Genomic DNA, 16,760 nt, shown 5'->3' on the forward strand with positions numbered 1-16,760 from the left:
CGTTACCACTCCTCGGAGACCCGACATACATACACGGAAGTGAAAATAATTGACGTTTGGGTTGGGAGGGGTGGAAGGGTGGGAGCGTCGACTCGACATGCTCGAGATTGGGTACCGACCTTCCTGAAGGGGCTGGAGAAATTTGCCAGGACCTGTGTGTTGTTTTAATACTTACCTGTCTTCTGTCTTTGTAGGAATATGAGCTCAGGTTGACGTGCTTTTTTTTTTTACTCGTGGAATTTCTTTTTGGCTTGGACCAGCCAACCAAACGACGTCAATGTCATTCGATGCCGACCCTCGATGTTCTGGGCGCTGGGGTTCTGTTAAATTCGCGATGGGCGAACCATGACTGGATAGGCAGGTTGTGAAGGAACCCGAATGTCAAGAACGGCGCGCTGGTATGGAAGGACTTCGAACTCCCAGCGGGTTCGAGGGACGCGAACCAGTTGGAGAGTGCCTTTTATGGGTTAAGCGCCCCGAGACTTTGTCACGCTCCGCGAGTCGAAGGGTGGATACGGTGGGTTTAGATAGATGGGCAGTTGGGATCGATTTCTGTTCGCAAACAGCGTGTTGATTATTGTCCTATGCATGCGCCCACTTCAGGCTGTACGCCTGTAGGATGTGAGTGATACGAATTTCGCCGAGTCATTGGCGTCTAAAGGGATTCTGTACGGAGCCGGGACTAGTCTAGGACTTCTGGGCGCTGTATTTATAAACCTTGTGGTGAGAAGGGTGTTACCATATGTCGAAAAGGAATACAGTTCAATAAGGCAGGAGAGGTCTTTCTTTTCGTGGCCCCTTCCACGGCACTGGTGACCAACCCGCCACAGCTCCATCCTCTCATGCTAGGCTCTCGCTTTCCATGAGGGTCTTACCAATCCTAACGTATCCCAAGTGAAGCTGTGTTGTAAGTATAATAAGCTGCATGTCACTACTGTGTATTATCAGTTACTTGCCTCAAGGCTTCACGGCAAGTGCCTATCGATTGAAATAACTGACGGCTGACAATCAGTCAGCCTAGTGTTTGCACTGAGCACTCATGAGAGAAATTGGAAAATAGGCTCGAATTTCGTCATTCTTCTACTTATGTACGATGTAAGTCGCTCTGGACTTCTACAGGCTTGTTTGTGAAGTGAGTGTTTGTTTCCCCGCAATTCGACGAGTCAGAATGTGATCTCGGAAAGTTCCACCTTGCGGATGTTCGAATTATGGCTTGGCTGACGAGTGGGCAGAGCTAGTTGATTAAAGACTGCTATGGTACCTGGGAAGAACAAGTGGTGTGGCGGCCGTGGCGAGCGGTGGTGTTAAGATAAGGATGGATAGAACGAGGGTCAAGTACACTAGAGGCGTTATAAATAGGATGGTCAGCCAGGAAGGAGCGCTATAACCTTCGGAAAAGTGTGTTAGAGGCGTAACTATCATCCATCCATATGAATGACCAGGTTATAGGGCATGGATTAGTCGGAGGCGGGATAGATGGTTGCAGCAATAGTTGCGGCCCTCCGGAGCCCAGATGCCTGCGATTAGATAGAACACAGTTATCGATGTCATTTTGCCTCGAGGCGCCTGGGATAAAACCGAGCTTAAGCAACCAATTCTTCTCACTTGATTATTGGCAAGAGGCAAGTGACCAAGTCATCGATAGACTCTTGTTTCACAACAGTGACCAGTTCGAATCCTTTCTAATCAAGTAAACCACCGAACCACTGATTCCATGTGTCGAAAAGGCAAATTATCGGAAGTATTTCCGTGAACCAGGTCGATGAAGCCAATTCCGCCTGGGCAGGGATCGCACTTGTCCGGAGTTGTGCGATCACGTTTGTGAGTGATATTCGAATTCGAATTCGAGGCTCAATTATGCTTGAAATGCCGGTTTGTTGCCAAGTGCGCGGTGCGGTTTGAGAAGAGGGGTGGTTCGAATGGCTCGAACCGGTCGAAGTCATTAACACAATGTGTTGTCGAAGACAAGAGCGCGACGTCGGGTTGTAGGCCAAGGCCTTCCTCGAAGAAATAGTTGATGGATTGGAATTTTGTCGTCTATGGATAGGTGAATCGGTTTGTATGCTGTATGCTGGGAGTGAGGTAAACAAGGGTATGTTCTCTGCATTTTGAGGGTGTCTTCGATTCACAAAGGTGTAGTTTTCGATATCGTAACACGCGATATCTACAGCGCTGAAGGTGTCAATAATAGTATGGTCGTTTTAGGCGATTAGATGCTGTGAAATGAGCGATTGCGTAGGTTAGGGGTATAAGAATGGGAACTCTGCGATACGCACAGCACTATACTTACTCCAGAAGTTGTTGGCCTGTAAGCAACGAGCCGCGACTTGTCTGAACGCTGACTGATTTGAAATTGCATGGTCACATCGAAGGTCAGAAGGGCCCTTGCGCATGAGAACAAGGCCGGTATCCGACCCCCAGCCAGCTCCTTGGATACAGTATCTGGACCGGTATAATATGTCCCAGGACAGTCAGAAACCGGTAACCAGACCCTTGACCGTCATTGTAACGGACTGCAGCCACTCTGTTAGACTAGCGTCGCGGAGCAGAGACTAGCAATTCATAGACTGCTGCACCAGCGTTCTTCCACCTGAGGCAGCTTGGAATGCTCGGATCATATGACACCGAATTCAAAGTCAACAGACAAGCAAGGAGGAACACGTTGTTGATCAGCCTTCAGGTGAGCATGTATAGCACGCAGAGTAGAATGAACCGTCATTGGAGCCTGAGACGTCGAGATATAGAAAGCTAGAACCATTGCAACCGTCCTCAGATCCGACCGCCTTGAAAGCTGGGAGAGACTAGGATCGGCTCTTCGTGGTCGAAGGTTGTTCGGTCAGAGTCATACTTGAGAAGCCAAAAGGCGGGTAGAACCGAGTGGCAGGGGCTCAGGATAGGACGATTCAACGCAATTTTGCGCCCAATGGTACGTTGTTTGGCATACCCATTGGAACCAAACATCAACGCTTAGCGGGAGGTTCCACGACACTCAATGAGTTCACCACCACCATCGCAATCTCGCTGAGGTCGTTCATCCGTCTGGTAATGAACTTAAACTTGGGCACCATTAATCTCTGCATTCCACCCTTCCCGTTCCCATCCCGCCACGGCAATGATGGAATGAAACCTTGCCAGTGCAGGCCGATGAGTCCGAGACCCAGAATCAAGCATCCAGTGGCCATGGTATCGTACTGGAGTCGGTTGGTGGGGAACTCTGACTTCAGGAGGACGGGCTACCGTGAGTCTTGACTCAGCTGTCTAGGTGGCCTTATTCGAAGGTTCGCAGCGTTCCATTCCCAAACCAGCTTTGGTGCTGCGAACACATTCTTGAAGATACCTCTAGTCCTGTCGACTATCTGCGAAGAACCTCCTTCATCGAGGTGCTTTTTAACTTGTGATCGCCGCCGACGTACTCTTGGTTTCTCACTCGCGACTGTGCTCTCGTTCAACTTGGGATTCTCATAGCCGTGTCCTTGGTACTCCGACCCTCGACCGGACGAACAAACCCGATGGCCTTGCTACAGTAACACCCTCGGAATTGTGTACGCCACTAGAAACATGTTATCGGGAAAGGCAAGTTGAACCTGCAGGATGGAAGAAAGACAGAACCACTGATTTTTACTGGGCCTCATGTCTCCGGTATTCAGGTTGTCGCCTACTTAATTGGGCCCAGGTGATTCAAGTCGAACCGGGTCGTTGCCTCCGATGACTGGAGATCAGCGTCCCTCATCCGTACCACGCCTGCGTCATTTGGCGGATTTGCATCCGTACCAAGCTGAATCCGAGGTATCCCAGAAATTCTTCGAACTCCTGGTCATCAGCGAGGATCGATGACCTGCTGGACTCTTCTGCACTGGCGAATCAAGTGACAGTTACCTCGAGGATGCTTCTGTTGTTTGTTGGAAGACAATGGCAGCGCGGCTTCAATCGGCGTCATCTGCAAAGCTCTAACTGCAATTCAACCATATCCCGTTTCTCCTCCGTCGATCCTACCCATACTTTGCGTTAATATTGCAGTCTCGTTGTATATATGCACGGACTTTAGGGCATCGGAAGCGCTTCCCCGCAACCGGAAGGGAGACGGAATTCTATCGGCGTATCTTCTCGCGTGGTCTTCCCTCCTCGTACGGGATTAAACTCGGACGATGACGTTCCTGCGCTATGGCTTTAGGCGACTAGCTTAAAAGGTCTATCACAGCGTCTCACATAGACCTTCCTACCAGGCATATCTTCTCGAGATTCTGGCGGGCTGTGACTTCTTTCCTGACCAGCTGATTCCGTTTCACATTCACTGGCAGAGTTCACAGGTTCAACTGCTTCAGGTGACCTCTACTCCCTCCACGATGGTTCTAATCTTATTGACATGTTTCAGAGGAATTGATGAGAGGTACATATCTTATCTGATGGAGCTTGGCACGTCCCAGCAGATCAAGCGCCCGACCGTAATATCTGGGTAATTTCCGAGTCCCCAGACGAAACTGGTACAGTGGCGGCCCAGTGGCGGTGGTAGGTATAATTTGCAGTTGGAGGCCTCCCCGAAGCACATTTATTCAGTGGTCGAATTCTACGCCCATTTCTTGGAGAGAGGGGACATGGCAGGGATATAACACCAACGGCTTCACTTAATGCCTCAAATCTTTTCGACCTCGCACGGATGTAGCGTCATGGCCATGTAATCCCCCAAGTTTTACGGTCCTTCGCCGCCATCTTCAGCCCTCGGTAGGGTGGCGTCTGTCGTAACCTGCAAGTTCTTATCTTCGCGGTACTTGTCTTCAAACATCGTCCCTCTGACAGTTACCAGGACCCTGCAATTCTGACCATCCGATGAGCGGACTGCTTCAGCTCCAACGAAGTCATGTCCACCTGCCCACCCCGTGTTGTGTGTACACCAAACGGTTCCTGGCCTTATGCTTTTAGGTTTCGATCATCACTGGCTGCCAGTGAAAAGATGGTTGTCTCCCTTTACGAGAATAAACAAATTCGAATGTATTGCAAGGGTACGTCGAGGTTCGCAGAGTTTAGCTTCTTTTCGGTTCCGTTTGCTCCTCGCTCCGTTACTATCCATGATGTTGTTGTCGGAGGGCGCAACAGTGAGTATTTCAATGCAAAGTTGAGTACAAAGACATTGCTCGAGTCGGACAAGTGCGAAAGTTAAATGAACCTGTGAACTTTGAAGCTTTGAAGGTCATTATGTGTGTCACTTTCAATGAAGGTTGGTGACTTTAAGCAGTAAGATTTAAGGAGAGAGTATGCTGTCTTCTATAACGAGTGCCAATGCTAAAACGAGTGTGGGTATAAACGAATGTATAGTGTCCTTCCCAATGTCCTTTTGCAATATCCATGAGGGTATCATCCGATTTTTTGCCTGGTTTTCTCATCGAAGTGGGGCGCTACGTACCTCCCTGGGAGGCCGACAAGCAGCGGGCTCCACATTCCACAGGTCCCATCTTCTGTACTGGTATTGCAGTACGGAGTCTGAGAGACTCGACCGCCGGTTGCTACGCGTCTCTAATACTGTAAGTATTCCGGTCTTTTTGCAATGTTGTTACAGTAGAATCCGAATCCGAATTTCGAATGTTGAATTTTTTCGATTCCCGCTTCCCCTAGTCCGAATCATGGCTTGCTAGTTTCTACAAATGTCTCCATCTTGATCTTGATCTGGTCTTGCATGCCGTACGACGTGCTGTAGAAAGGTATGACGGGGTTCGTGCTCGTCGGTGAGCGCAGCTGGATTTGGTCAGGGACTGGGGTGACTTGTTCGCGCGTTGGTTGCGTTCGGAGGTTGATTGTTATCCGTGCAGTCTAGGAAAACGACGAAGGAAATAAGTGTTAACTCCAGGTGCGAACGAGACGGAGACAAGAAAATACTCACTCCGAGGGACGCGATAACAGTGGATGGAAGCAATAGCGGCGGGGCCAAAAAGCGCTGACCGACCTTGGGGTAGATCAAACTGGCCAACAAGCAAGCTATACCCCAATGAGCATCCTTCACACTTCACGGAACTAGGAAAATTGCGACGCACTGAAGATAGCGATGAAGTAGATGAAGGCATCTCGGACCAGCACCCGGAGTCTGAAGTGGTGGGATGAGGTTAGCAATAAAGCTACTACGCAGGGAACAGGCAGATAAACTTACAGTGGCGAGCGGAAGCCTAATACAATGCCTTGATAGATGGTCATCACAGCGAGTAGCGCTGAGAAATAGGATTAGTATCCTCGGGCTAAGATAGCTTCGACAGTTAAAATACCTTCAAACAGCGTCCCTGGCAGCCTAAACGAAAGATTTCAGTAAATTGGGTCATGGGATCGATCATGGCAGAAGTCGAGAAGTGCACGTACCAAATCATCTCCATGTGCTGAGGCATGATGTACAAACAACCAGGTACCTTGTCTTGGCCGGAATAGCCTAAGTGAAGGGTTGTTGTAACCTTCAGCGACGGGGATTCGCAGGTATGAAAGCGAAAATGGTCGCACCTCGCACAGCAGGCATAATAATCCCGGATAGGATGCCAGTGGCCAGCAGCTGGACTGAACGAAGGGGTTCAGCGTAGGTCTAAAGAGGCAGACTGCCGTAACTCACGTCCGAACATGGCATACAGGAAGTGTTTTACACGCTGAGGGTGTCCATTCGTAAGGATTCAAGAGGGAAGGCATTGCGTAGTAACTCACTCTAGCGCCTCGATCTAGAGGAAGACGTTAGGTCACGCATTTTGGTATCCAACGTTAGGCAAGACTTACAAATAGCTTCTACGCGGAACATGAGCAGCCCTTGGACACATGCTAAACTGAATATACAAGGTCTGGAAGCGATAGAAACGATGAGATAAAGGAGCGCGGTAACCAATCAAATAGCCACTCACGCCCCGGTCCAGATCTTTGCGGTGCAACTGAAAAGCGGGGTCGTATCAGATTTTCAGGATCTCTGAGGGACGTATGGCAACAAACGTACATCTATACAATACGTTGGGTAAGTGTTTCTCAAAACTTCCAATGGTCAGAAAACTCACTGGATCGCTGATGTTATAAAAAACATATGCTGCAAGTCCACGCCTAAATTTAGATCACTGTCTCGGAACCCGTATGCGAATGAACGTACTGAAATTGTGGAAGCTACGAAATGGCATCAGTTTAGTAATGTTGCGTGAAGGGACTGCTGAAAGCACTCACATAAGGAACGCGGGGACAAAGTATCGGTTTACCATGAAGAGGATTTTGGGCAACTTCCATGGCATTCTGAATGAACGTGAGTACGCGATAGGCGGCGTCGACGGAGGCGAGGGGAACGTACGGCCAAATGACCCGGACCTATCAATTAACGTCAACATTGGTCGTATTCCACATTCAAAGGATCGGCCCTACCTCGTCGGGAAGTGTAATCAAGTGGTCGTAGAAGAGAATGAACTTGTGGGAGAGAAAGGAAGAGTGTTAGGTGGGGGATTCTTTCATAGTACTCAAACGCGTACCAAAAGGCCAGCTAACACTGTGGTTAGCCCGTGTCGAGAAGAGGACGAAGTTAGAACTCACTATTAGCCATGGCCATGTTTGTCAAGTCTCTCCTCACGATCGGATCCTGCCTTGCGGCTTCCACCATTGCCAACTCTGCCGCTGAAGGCGCCATTGTAGGTTACCCAAAAGAAGGAGAAGAGTGGGGAGGAAGGGAGAAGGGAAGGGGAAACCGAACGATCGGAAGAAAACGAGTGTGTCGATATAAGAATACTCAATATGTGGTGCGGTAACAGTGAGAAAGAGGTGGTGCTTCGAATGGCGACCCTGGCTTCCTGAAGAGTGAATGGGAAACAGAAACATCAATTTCTTGACAGGCGTTACGAGAGCGCTCCCTTGTCCGTTCGTGGACGCCCACTTTGTAAATCCTCTTGTAACTAACCTTACACGATGGTGGTTAGTGTATTTGATGGAGAGTGTTTCGTTTCGCCTCACTTCAACTGCCCGATGGGTCCGGTTCCGATCATAGGGGCTTCCACTGGAGGTTTAGCGAGCTTGCGCTCAAGTCTTCGGCATTCCTCATTCAAAAAGGTTGGAAAAGGGCGTCGATGATTGCCCCGTCAGCCCCGGACTTTTGTTGGGACCAACAACCCATCTTCTTCGAAAGAAGGCGTGGAACCACGTCTACCCATAAGGTAGGTGACTGGGGATTTGAGCGGAATAGCATACATCAAACTCACGTCACCAAACCTTGCCTCGTGTGCAGCAGACCTGAGCGCTACTTATCTGCCGAAGCGGTATGTGATAATACTGGACTGAATCTTCGTCCGTCGCAGGAAGTGAAATTGACAGCATCTGGAGTGAGCAGGCTTTCATCTATCCATTCTCCCACTGCCACTGAATTGAAACTGGTAATTCAAACGGCATTTTGAAGGGCATGAATGGGACTTACCAAGCTGCATAAGTACGATGTATTTGGTATAGATTGGTGGCTGTCTGAATCTGATAATTAGTCCGACCGCGGCGGTGGGGCAAGGTTATGATGTTGCCTCTTATCGGCGGGATAAGCAGACGCCGCAAGGGATAAGAGCCCGAGGCTGTAGCGGCCTGGGACCTTTTCCTCCTCATAAAACCAAGTAGGGACGTGGGCGCCCAAGCGAGAATTCTTGGACAGGGCACCAAGAAAGCTAATTAGGAAGACCCTTCGCTATCCAAGTACCGCGAAGCGGTATGAAAGATGTCGAGAGACGTCTCCGTCGCCCAGCCGTCGCCCGTCTACGCGTATGTTTCATGCAGGAAGCATGGAAGGCCTACAACTGGAATGACTCCGGACCGCCGGTTGCTGCGTTCCGGCGAGATCTCTACCAGCATCCAGAGCGTTGATACTGATTCTGTGGGCGTGTTGCCAGAGTAAGTACCTCCAGATAGACGAACAGAGTTTGCGAGTGCCCCACCCTTCCAGAAAGCTTCATGTATTTCTGATGTTTCGTGACGCTTTGATAGTGCGTCCTTTGGGCGGATCACAGAGACCGTATGTACGTGACTGAGGGCAAATCTCAGTCACGTACATAACCGCCAGCAAAGTCGCCGAAAAAGCGCCGTCGAAGTTGGTCTGCAGACCACAGATAGCGCAAGAAAAAATGTGTTGTCATAAGGTCCCAGTTGGCTACCCAGAGTATTTCCTCCCAGTTCAGATGTGGAGGCTTGCATGGGAGACAGAGTCGACGTGGTGACAAAAACAGGAATGCGGGGGCGGGCGAAGACGAGGCGCGCTGACCAAGAAATGTCGGTGCCCGAAATCGGATCGTGGGAACGGCTCTGAAATTTCTTCCTCAACTGCTCTCGACAAGGTCCAGGAGTCTTGCTCCTCGCCGTTCTGCCCATCGTCGCCGTCGTCGCCCACAACGTAGAGCACAATGTCGACCAGCGGGCTCAAAGCTATCGCCCCCGTGCCAACGGCGGCCGACTTCTTGGACATCGTCCTGTCCAAAACCCAAAGAAAAACGCCGACGGTGAGTTTCTAGCTGATATCGCTTAGAAGAGGATCTGACCTGGTTTTCTGTGTAGGTTATCCATAAGAACTTCAAGATTAGTCGGATACGAAACTTTTATATGAGAAAAGTCAAGTTCTGTCAGGATGCCTTCGACGAAAAGCTTGGTGCAATCTTGTCCGAGTTCCCTATACTCGATGTATGTTCAATTCTTTTTTTCTGAATGAATTGGATATTGAATCGATATTGTAGGACCTCCACCCTTTCCTGTCGTCGTTGATGAACGTCTTGTACGATAAGAACCACTATAAACTTGCTCTCGGTCAATTGAGAACCGCAAGACACTTGATTGATCAAGTAGCCAAGGACTACGTTCGTCTATTGAAGTTTGGCGACTCTCTTTACCGATGCAAGCAGCTGAAGAGGGCTGCCCTTGGTCGGTGAGTAGTCTCGGACCCTTCTCTTGACCCAGGGCTAACAAGGTTTGCGTAGAATGGCAACGATCATGCGACGACAAAAAGATCCCTTGGCCTACCTCGAACAAGTCAGGCAACACATTTCCCGTCTCCCCGCAATCGACCCCAACACCCGTACCCTCCTCATTTGTGGATACCCCAACGTCGGAAAGTCATCCTTCATCAACAAGGTCACTCGCGCCGATGTCGACGTCCAACCCTACGCTTTCACCACGAAATCTCTCTTCGTCGGACACTTGGACTACAAGTACCTTCGATGGCAGGTCATCGATACCCCTGGTATCCTTGATCACCCTTTGGAAGAGATGAACACCATTGAAATGCAGAGTATCACTGCTCTCGCCCATCTCAAGGCTTGCATTCTCTACTTTATGGATCTTAGCGAACAGTGTGGCTACACCGTCGAAGCCCAGGTATGTGACGCTCATCCCCTTTGCCAAAAACCCTTCCTTACACCAATGAACAGTGCAAACTCTTCCACTCCATCAAGCCCCTCTTCGCCAACAAGCCCGTCATGCTCGTTATCAACAAGATCGACGTGATGAAGCTCGACGACCTCCACCCCGACAACCGCGCCCTCGTCCAAGAAATCATCGACTCTGAAGGCATCCAATGCGTCCAAATCTCGACCTTCTCCGAGGAGGGCGTCATGGACGCCAAGAACAAGGCTTGCGACGCTCTCCTGGCTCACCGTGTCGACACGAAGATGAAGGGCAGCAAGATCAACAGCATCGTCAATCGTATTCATGTTGCGCAGCCCAAGCCCAGAGATGATGTCGTGCGGGCACCCTTCATCCCTGACGCTGTGAAGAACAGGAAGAAGTACGACAAGGACGATCCTGACAGGCCCAGGTTGCTCAGGGATGAGGAGGCTGAAGAGGGAGGTGCTGGCGTTTACAACATCAACCTCAAGAGTGAGTTTTTCCTTGCCTGTGTCCAGGCGACACTGTTAACACACCTGCTATTTCAGGGGACTACATCCTTGCCAACCCGGAGTGGAAGTTCGATGTCATGCCAGAAATCATGGACGGCAAGAACATCGCCGACTTTATCGACCCCGACATCGAAGAGAAGCTTGAGGCTCTCGAGCGTGAGGAGGAACGCTTGCAGGCTGAAGGGTTCTACGACAGCGAGGAAGAAATGGTGCGCTATTTCCCCTCCCTCCACCCTCCCCGCCTTTGCTTACCCGCCGTTTCCCCTTGCAGTTCGACTCTGACGACGAGCGTGAAGCCGCCGAAGCCAAGTCCAATCTCGAACACAAAATCATCTCTCAAAGCGTCAAGAAAGCCAAAAAGAACCAAGCCCGCCTACCCCGCACAGCCGGTCTGCGCACACTCACCGAACTTACCGACGAGCTCACAAAAGCTGGTTACGATCCTTCGCGTATCCAAGAGCGGGCGGAGATGTTGGCCAAGTTGCAGGGTGCCAAGCGGAAAAGGCAGAGAGAGGAGGATGACGATGTCGAGATGGGCGATGCTAGTAATGGGGAGGGCAGTGAGGCGAACTGGGAGGATGAGGCTATGGATGTGGATGGTGGTGCTTCGAGGAAGGCGGTTAAGAAGCTTAAGACGAATTCGGGAGGTGTCACGGTTAGTAGGAGGGAGCCTCGTTCCGATAGGTCTATGGCTGGTCTCAAGAATGAGGAGGTGAGTTATTGTTTACTCTGTGGTTCGAAGCGTTGCTGATCACTGTCACACTATAGCAATACAAGAAAGCCGTTCAACTCCGTAACCTTGGTCAACGACCACGCAATATGCAGGCCAAGGCTGGTGAAGGTGATCGCCATATCAGAACTAAAATGGTGCGTCCCTGTTGGGTCTCTTGTGGTTCTGTCGGCGTGTTGACTGACCCACCCTTTTTTGCAGCCCAAGCATCTCTTTGCTGGCAAACGAAAAGGAGGCAAGACCGACAGAAGATAATTTTTGTGTCTTGGTATCCACATTGTTTTTATCGGTATTCCGGGCTTTACGCTATGTTGTCATTCATGACTATTCTGCTTTTTGCGTGTACATTAGATCTATTACGACGTCTTTCGAACGGCTGTTGGATGCTGCACCCGGCTGTACGGCGTGGATGACAGGCAGGCGTCCTCAAAGCCAGTTACTGGCCGCCGTGATCGTGGAGATCCTGCACGGTCAAACCACGAGCGGATCTGTCTCGATGGGAGACGGCCTTCGTCCGTCTGTTCGCGCCCGTCGATGAGTCCTGCCCATAGCTCGGGGGTGGAAAAGGCAACTCGACAAACGGACTTCAGAACAAGGATTTGGTGGCGCCATTGGCAGTGGAGGATAAGTGGAGTCCCAAGGCAAGCTTTGAATACTTTGACGATAAGTTCGGGAGGAAACATGCGCAGGGAGGCAAGCACGCCGTCTCGTGCTCGTTTCCGGTGAGCGAGGTCGTGATCCTCTCGACTATCTTCGAGTTTTAACTCGAGATCTCGATTTCATTTCCTACAAGCGACATAGTTCTTGCATTAACCAGTTAGTTCCAGTTGCTGCGAAGACGGTGCAAAAGTGAGGTGTCTGCTACAACTAGTGTAGTACATAGCAGGTTTACTATGCACCGCTGTAGGCAAACTCTTTTTCTCACGCCTTCTCTTGCCGCGATGCCGTTTCTTCCCGCTCCTCCGTCGTCCTTGTCGTCCACCCATCGTCATTTCCCTTTCTCAGTCAACAATACAAGCTTCCTTTCCCTCAACGGATCGGGTAGGTGGGTAGTAGCAGGCTGTGCGGCGAAGCGCGATGTAGTAGTTTTTGGGCTGGGTTTTGAGTTGGAGGTTCTCTTCAAGCCTGAGTCTGATCTGCGAGGACGGGGGCAACGATACGGCTTCGCATGCCGATTGATTCCATCACTGATGGTCGGAGATGTCGGCTCGAAAGCAGGTGGGTTGTCGAGGGTTGTCGCACATTCTATCTGTCGCTTGCTCTGCTCCATAGTAGCTTCTCCCGGATCGCGTGTCTCGCATAAATACCCTCCTCGGGACTGGTTTTGCCCCGAAATTGTCCTCGACATCGTGTCTATTCTCGGACTCTACAACACTGTCAGAAATTCCATTTCGACAGGCGGACTTCGCCTCAAGTCGGGGCGAGTACACACTCCAAGACCCTACTTCTGAATTCGAAATGAATGCCATTATTCGGAAGCATTCATTATTCGGAAAGATGGGACAATACGCTCATGATTCTTCGGCTCTGGGACACACCAACGTGACAAGGATCCAGCAAGCCATCTATCTAGCGACCGCCTTGTAACAAGGACCGAAGTCGGGTAGGGGGCAGCGTATTTGAGCTTCCCCAGGCCAGTCTCCACTCCACTGGTTCAACGATGACTACACTCACACCAGGACCGTTCATCTGGGCAGCAGAGCTCATCACGTTGCTGGGCATAGCTGCCCGCCCTTCGAAGTACAGAAGGCTTCTCTTCCTCCTGGTGGCGCCGCTCTGCATCTATCCCATGTTTCTCCCGAAAGCAGCAACCAGCCACGACAACTACGCGCGCACGGGGAGGCTGATCTCTCTCCTCCTCGTCTCCTCCGACTTTCTTGTCCTCACCGACGTCCAGAACGAGTTGAGGCTCCGGAACGACAAAGCCTCGCCCCATATCTCTCAACGCTCATGGTGGAGTCGGCTGAAGTGGGCGTTCCAATTGCGCACTTCGATGCGGGGTGTTGGGTGGTCTTTTGAGCCTTCTCCAGAACACCTCGGACCCCGTCCTCCCGTCCGAACGAGATGGGAGTTCATCATCTACCAGTTGATTTGGACAGCGTTTAACTCTTTAGCGTTGGACTTGTGCGTGGCCACCGCCAAAACCATCCCTTATTTCGACGGGACGGGTAGGGAAACGCTTGCGACGGCGCCGTGGCCTGATAAATTGCTCTGCTGGCTCTATATCGCCATCAGCTACCATGGATTGCTCGTCCCATTCCGGATTTTGACTATCCTCTCCGTCGGGCTTGGGCTTAGCCAGCCTCACGAATGGCCAGAGTTGTTTGGAAACCCGTTGGATGCTTATACAGTTCGTCGAGCATGGGGTCGAGTCTGGCAGCAGTCTATCAGAAGGGTGTGTACTATACCACCATCCTCGATCATGTGTGTGCCGCTTGACTAACTTCCGAGTTCTCATTTTTAAGATCTTAACAGTCCACGCCGACTTTCTCGCGTTCAAAGTCTTCTTTCTTCCTCGCAAAGGCCTCGTATCCCGGTACTTCCGCCTCTTCGCCTCCTTCTTCGTATCCGGCCTTCTCCATTACATGGCGGACTGTATGGCGCTCCGACACACTGACAGCGTTTGTCTGCGGACCTTTCTGCTGCACGCCTGCGCTATTACTTTTGAAGACTTGGTGGCTGAGGTGGCGAAGCGCCTTGGGAGGCCGATTGTTCCTACGCCGGTTACGCGTATGGTTGGGAGGGTGTGGGTGGTGGTGTGGTTTTCGTGGTGTATGGCGCCGTGGTTGACGTTTATTGTTTCGTCTGGGATTATTCAAGACAATCCGGACTTGAAAGTTGGAACTAAGGTGATTGAGTATATTAGATCCATGTAAAATTAGATGTGGGTAGTCTGGGGTCCCCCAGTTGTTCTTTCTTCGCGATTAGATACAATGTGTATTTGCTGCAGGCTATCTCCCGAAAGGGTGCTCTAAGAACTACCTGGAACTGCTGCACGTTGGTCGTCGCACAGGGTTCCCCGGTCATTCTAAGTGCCAAGACCACGCGAGGCGTTCGCCCCTATCTTGATAGAATTATAATCCCGCTGTCTGCTTTAACCAGAGCGGGCGTAAGAATAGCCTATTGCTCATGGAAGCGACGAGAAGAGGTCAGTTGAAATATACTTACTTTGAAGCGAGTAATGGAATTGTATGAGGTTGAACTCTTTCTCGGTCGCTCTTCCATTTGACTTCGGTATACGAAAGGACGGGCTTATAATTAACCTGAGTCAAAAAGGCTGCACCACCTCCTGGTACACCCCCAGATTTACTCGGCCGGAAAATGCTGAACACACCCTCACCGATGACTCTGCTCCTAGGAGCGGAGGTCTTCAACCTCTTAGGGACAGCCTCCCGCCCCTCTCCATACCGGCGCCTCTTCTTCCTCCCCATTCTCTTCCTATCCATCTGGCCTCTCTTCTCGCCCATCTCCGACGCCGAAAGACCAGGCCAACCCTTCGTCGGCCTCCTCTACAGCCTCCTCTTCTCCGCCTCCGACAAAATCCTCTTCACCGACATCCAAAACGAACTGTATCTGCGCTCTGACAAGGCCCTCACCGATGCGGGGAAAGTGGAGCCCGTGTCGCAGCGGTCGGTGTGGGGTCGAGTGAAGTGGGCGGTGGAGCTCCGGCTGGCGCTGCGAGGCGTTGGGTGGTCCTTCGAGCCGTCGCCTGGCCACCTCCCGCCCCCGGCCCCGCAGCGCGGGAGGTGGACGTTCGTCCTCTGCCAGCTCCTCCGCGCGGTGTACCACGTCCTGTTCCTCGACGTGTTGTCTGCTGTGTGCAGGCTTGTGCCGTATTTTGCGGATTTTAGGGGTTTGATGATGGGAGGGTTCCCTGGTCGATTATCGGCGTGGATGTTCATTGTGGCGAGCCATCATGTCTTGTCGATGCCGTTTTGTGTGGCTAGTGCGATTGGTGTTGCGGTGGGATGGGGCAAGCCGCGGGAGTGGCCGCAGGTGATGGGGAACCCGCTGGACGCGTACACGGTTCGTCGAGCTTGGGGGAGGGTGTGGCATCAGGCGCTTCGAAGGGTGTGTTCTTACTTCTTTCCCTTGTTTTCTTCGTCCCTTGCTACTATTTCATTTCACCCCACATCCACTGACGCGCCTATTCCCAGACGCTGACGTCCAATGCGGACGTTGTCGCCTACAAGATCCTGCGTCTCCCAAAGAAAGGGGTGGTATCGCGGTACACCCGCCTCTTCGGCGCCTTCTTCTTCTCGGGGGTCCTGCACTATTTCATCGACTGCGTGGCGATGGGTCACCGGGGTAGTCTAGCTATCCGTACCTTCGTCCTCCAAGCTTGTGCGATTACGTTTGAGGATGCTGTGGTGGAGGTGGCGAAGAGGTGTGGCACGCCGATTAGGCCGAATTGGTTTACGAAGGGGGTGGGGATGGTGTGGGTTGTGGTGTGGTTTGCGTGGTCTGCGGCGCCGTGGTTTTCTTGTACTGAGGATGTGAAGAATGTTGTGCAGGATGGTATGGATCTTGGGGTTGGGACGAGGGTGGTGCAGTTTGTCATGTCGAGGTTGTAGAGGGATGTGTTGTTGATAGGGCTAAACGGTAGCCTGGCAGAGAGTGGGATTTGCGCTTGTTATAGACTGTGATTCGTGGTGTAGATTAGGATTCTTTGATTCGGTGACTCGTGTTGTGTGTAATTATGTTCCGGTGGAAAAGGGACCTGCGAGCGCCGAGGCGTGAAGGAACGACCGACGAATCCCAATGACGTCCCAAACGACCCTCAGTAACATCGCTCACCACGAGCATCGCGCGTTTGCATGGGCGCCCTTGGCGCCCTTGCACCGGGAGTTCACTGATTTGGATAAGCCTGCGGTTAATTCTAACCATCGTCAGAGTGCGATGGCGTATTACTTACTCCTTAGCTGCAGGCCTCACAAGGGCATTGCGGTTTCAGAAACAGCCTGAAGCCTGCCGTTGACCGCGGGGACGGTCCAGGAGCCGAGTTCTCCGCAGTCAGAAGCCTGTGAGTGGGCGCTAAGGAGATGTCGCCGACATGACCGGCTGCGGCTACGCACACCATTGGACATGGCATTATTTCGAATTCGAAACATTGCCCGGCGGTGATCTGCAGGATGCAAATGCAACCGCGGATCCGCTCTCCCTGGTTGTCGTCCATCAATTAGCGC

At 51.5% G+C, this 16,760-nt stretch overlaps 5 protein-coding genes across 5 annotated transcripts; 3 read left to right on the plus strand and 2 right to left on the minus strand.

Moving 5' to 3' along the window:
* Positions 1-2,960: 2,960 nt before the first annotated feature.
* Positions 2,961-3,182, minus strand: CC1G_14284 (hypothetical protein; the record flags this gene model as incomplete). The annotated part of the gene is made up of 1 exon (XM_002911708.1): positions 2,961-3,182. The coding sequence occupies one exon, from the start codon at positions 3,180-3,182 to the stop codon at positions 2,961-2,963; it is 222 nt and encodes a 73-aa protein (XP_002911754.1).
* Positions 3,183-5,613: 2,431 nt separating this feature from the next.
* Positions 5,614-7,618, minus strand: CC1G_02365 (hypothetical protein; the record flags this gene model as incomplete). Its single annotated transcript, XM_001830862.2, has 16 exons — positions 5,614-5,802; positions 5,873-5,967; positions 6,024-6,073; positions 6,137-6,194; positions 6,249-6,271; positions 6,340-6,406; positions 6,475-6,528; positions 6,581-6,614; positions 6,670-6,683; positions 6,739-6,747; positions 7,097-7,110; positions 7,168-7,233; positions 7,289-7,305; positions 7,360-7,401; positions 7,464-7,474; positions 7,525-7,618. The coding sequence occupies 16 exons, from the start codon at positions 7,616-7,618 to the stop codon at positions 5,614-5,616; spliced, it is 837 nt and encodes a 278-aa protein (XP_001830914.2).
* A 1,707-nt stretch (positions 7,619-9,325) lies between these two features.
* CC1G_14285 (GTP binding protein 4) lies at positions 9,326-11,829 on the plus strand (the record flags this gene model as incomplete). Its single annotated transcript, XM_002911709.1, has 9 exons — positions 9,326-9,455; positions 9,511-9,633; positions 9,687-9,874; positions 9,927-10,323; positions 10,377-10,824; positions 10,881-11,053; positions 11,116-11,556; positions 11,613-11,711; positions 11,776-11,829. The coding sequence occupies exons 1-9, from the start codon at positions 9,360-9,362 to the stop codon at positions 11,827-11,829; spliced, it is 2,019 nt and encodes a 672-aa protein (XP_002911755.1). The 5' UTR covers positions 9,326-9,359.
* Positions 11,830-12,935: 1,106 nt separating this feature from the next.
* On the plus strand, positions 12,936-14,017 carry CC1G_02367 (hypothetical protein; the record flags this gene model as incomplete). The annotated part of the gene is made up of 1 exon (XM_001830864.2): positions 12,936-14,017. The coding sequence occupies exon 1, from the start codon at positions 13,235-13,237 to the stop codon at positions 14,015-14,017; it is 783 nt and encodes a 260-aa protein (XP_001830916.1). The 5' UTR covers positions 12,936-13,234.
* An 899-nt stretch (positions 14,018-14,916) lies between these two features.
* On the plus strand, positions 14,917-16,148 carry CC1G_02368 (hypothetical protein; the record flags this gene model as incomplete). The annotated part of the gene is made up of 2 exons (XM_001830865.2): positions 14,917-15,645; positions 15,732-16,148. 2 exons carry the CDS (start codon positions 14,917-14,919, stop codon positions 16,146-16,148), a joined length of 1,146 nt encoding a protein of 381 aa, XP_001830917.2.
* Positions 16,149-16,760: the final 612 nt, after the last annotated feature.

The sequence above is a fragment of the Coprinopsis cinerea genome (assembly GCF_000182895.1).
Source record: "Coprinopsis cinerea okayama7#130 chromosome 3 map unlocalized cont3.3, whole genome shotgun sequence".
Classification (NCBI taxonomy): domain Eukaryota; kingdom Fungi; phylum Basidiomycota; class Agaricomycetes; order Agaricales; family Psathyrellaceae; genus Coprinopsis; species Coprinopsis cinerea.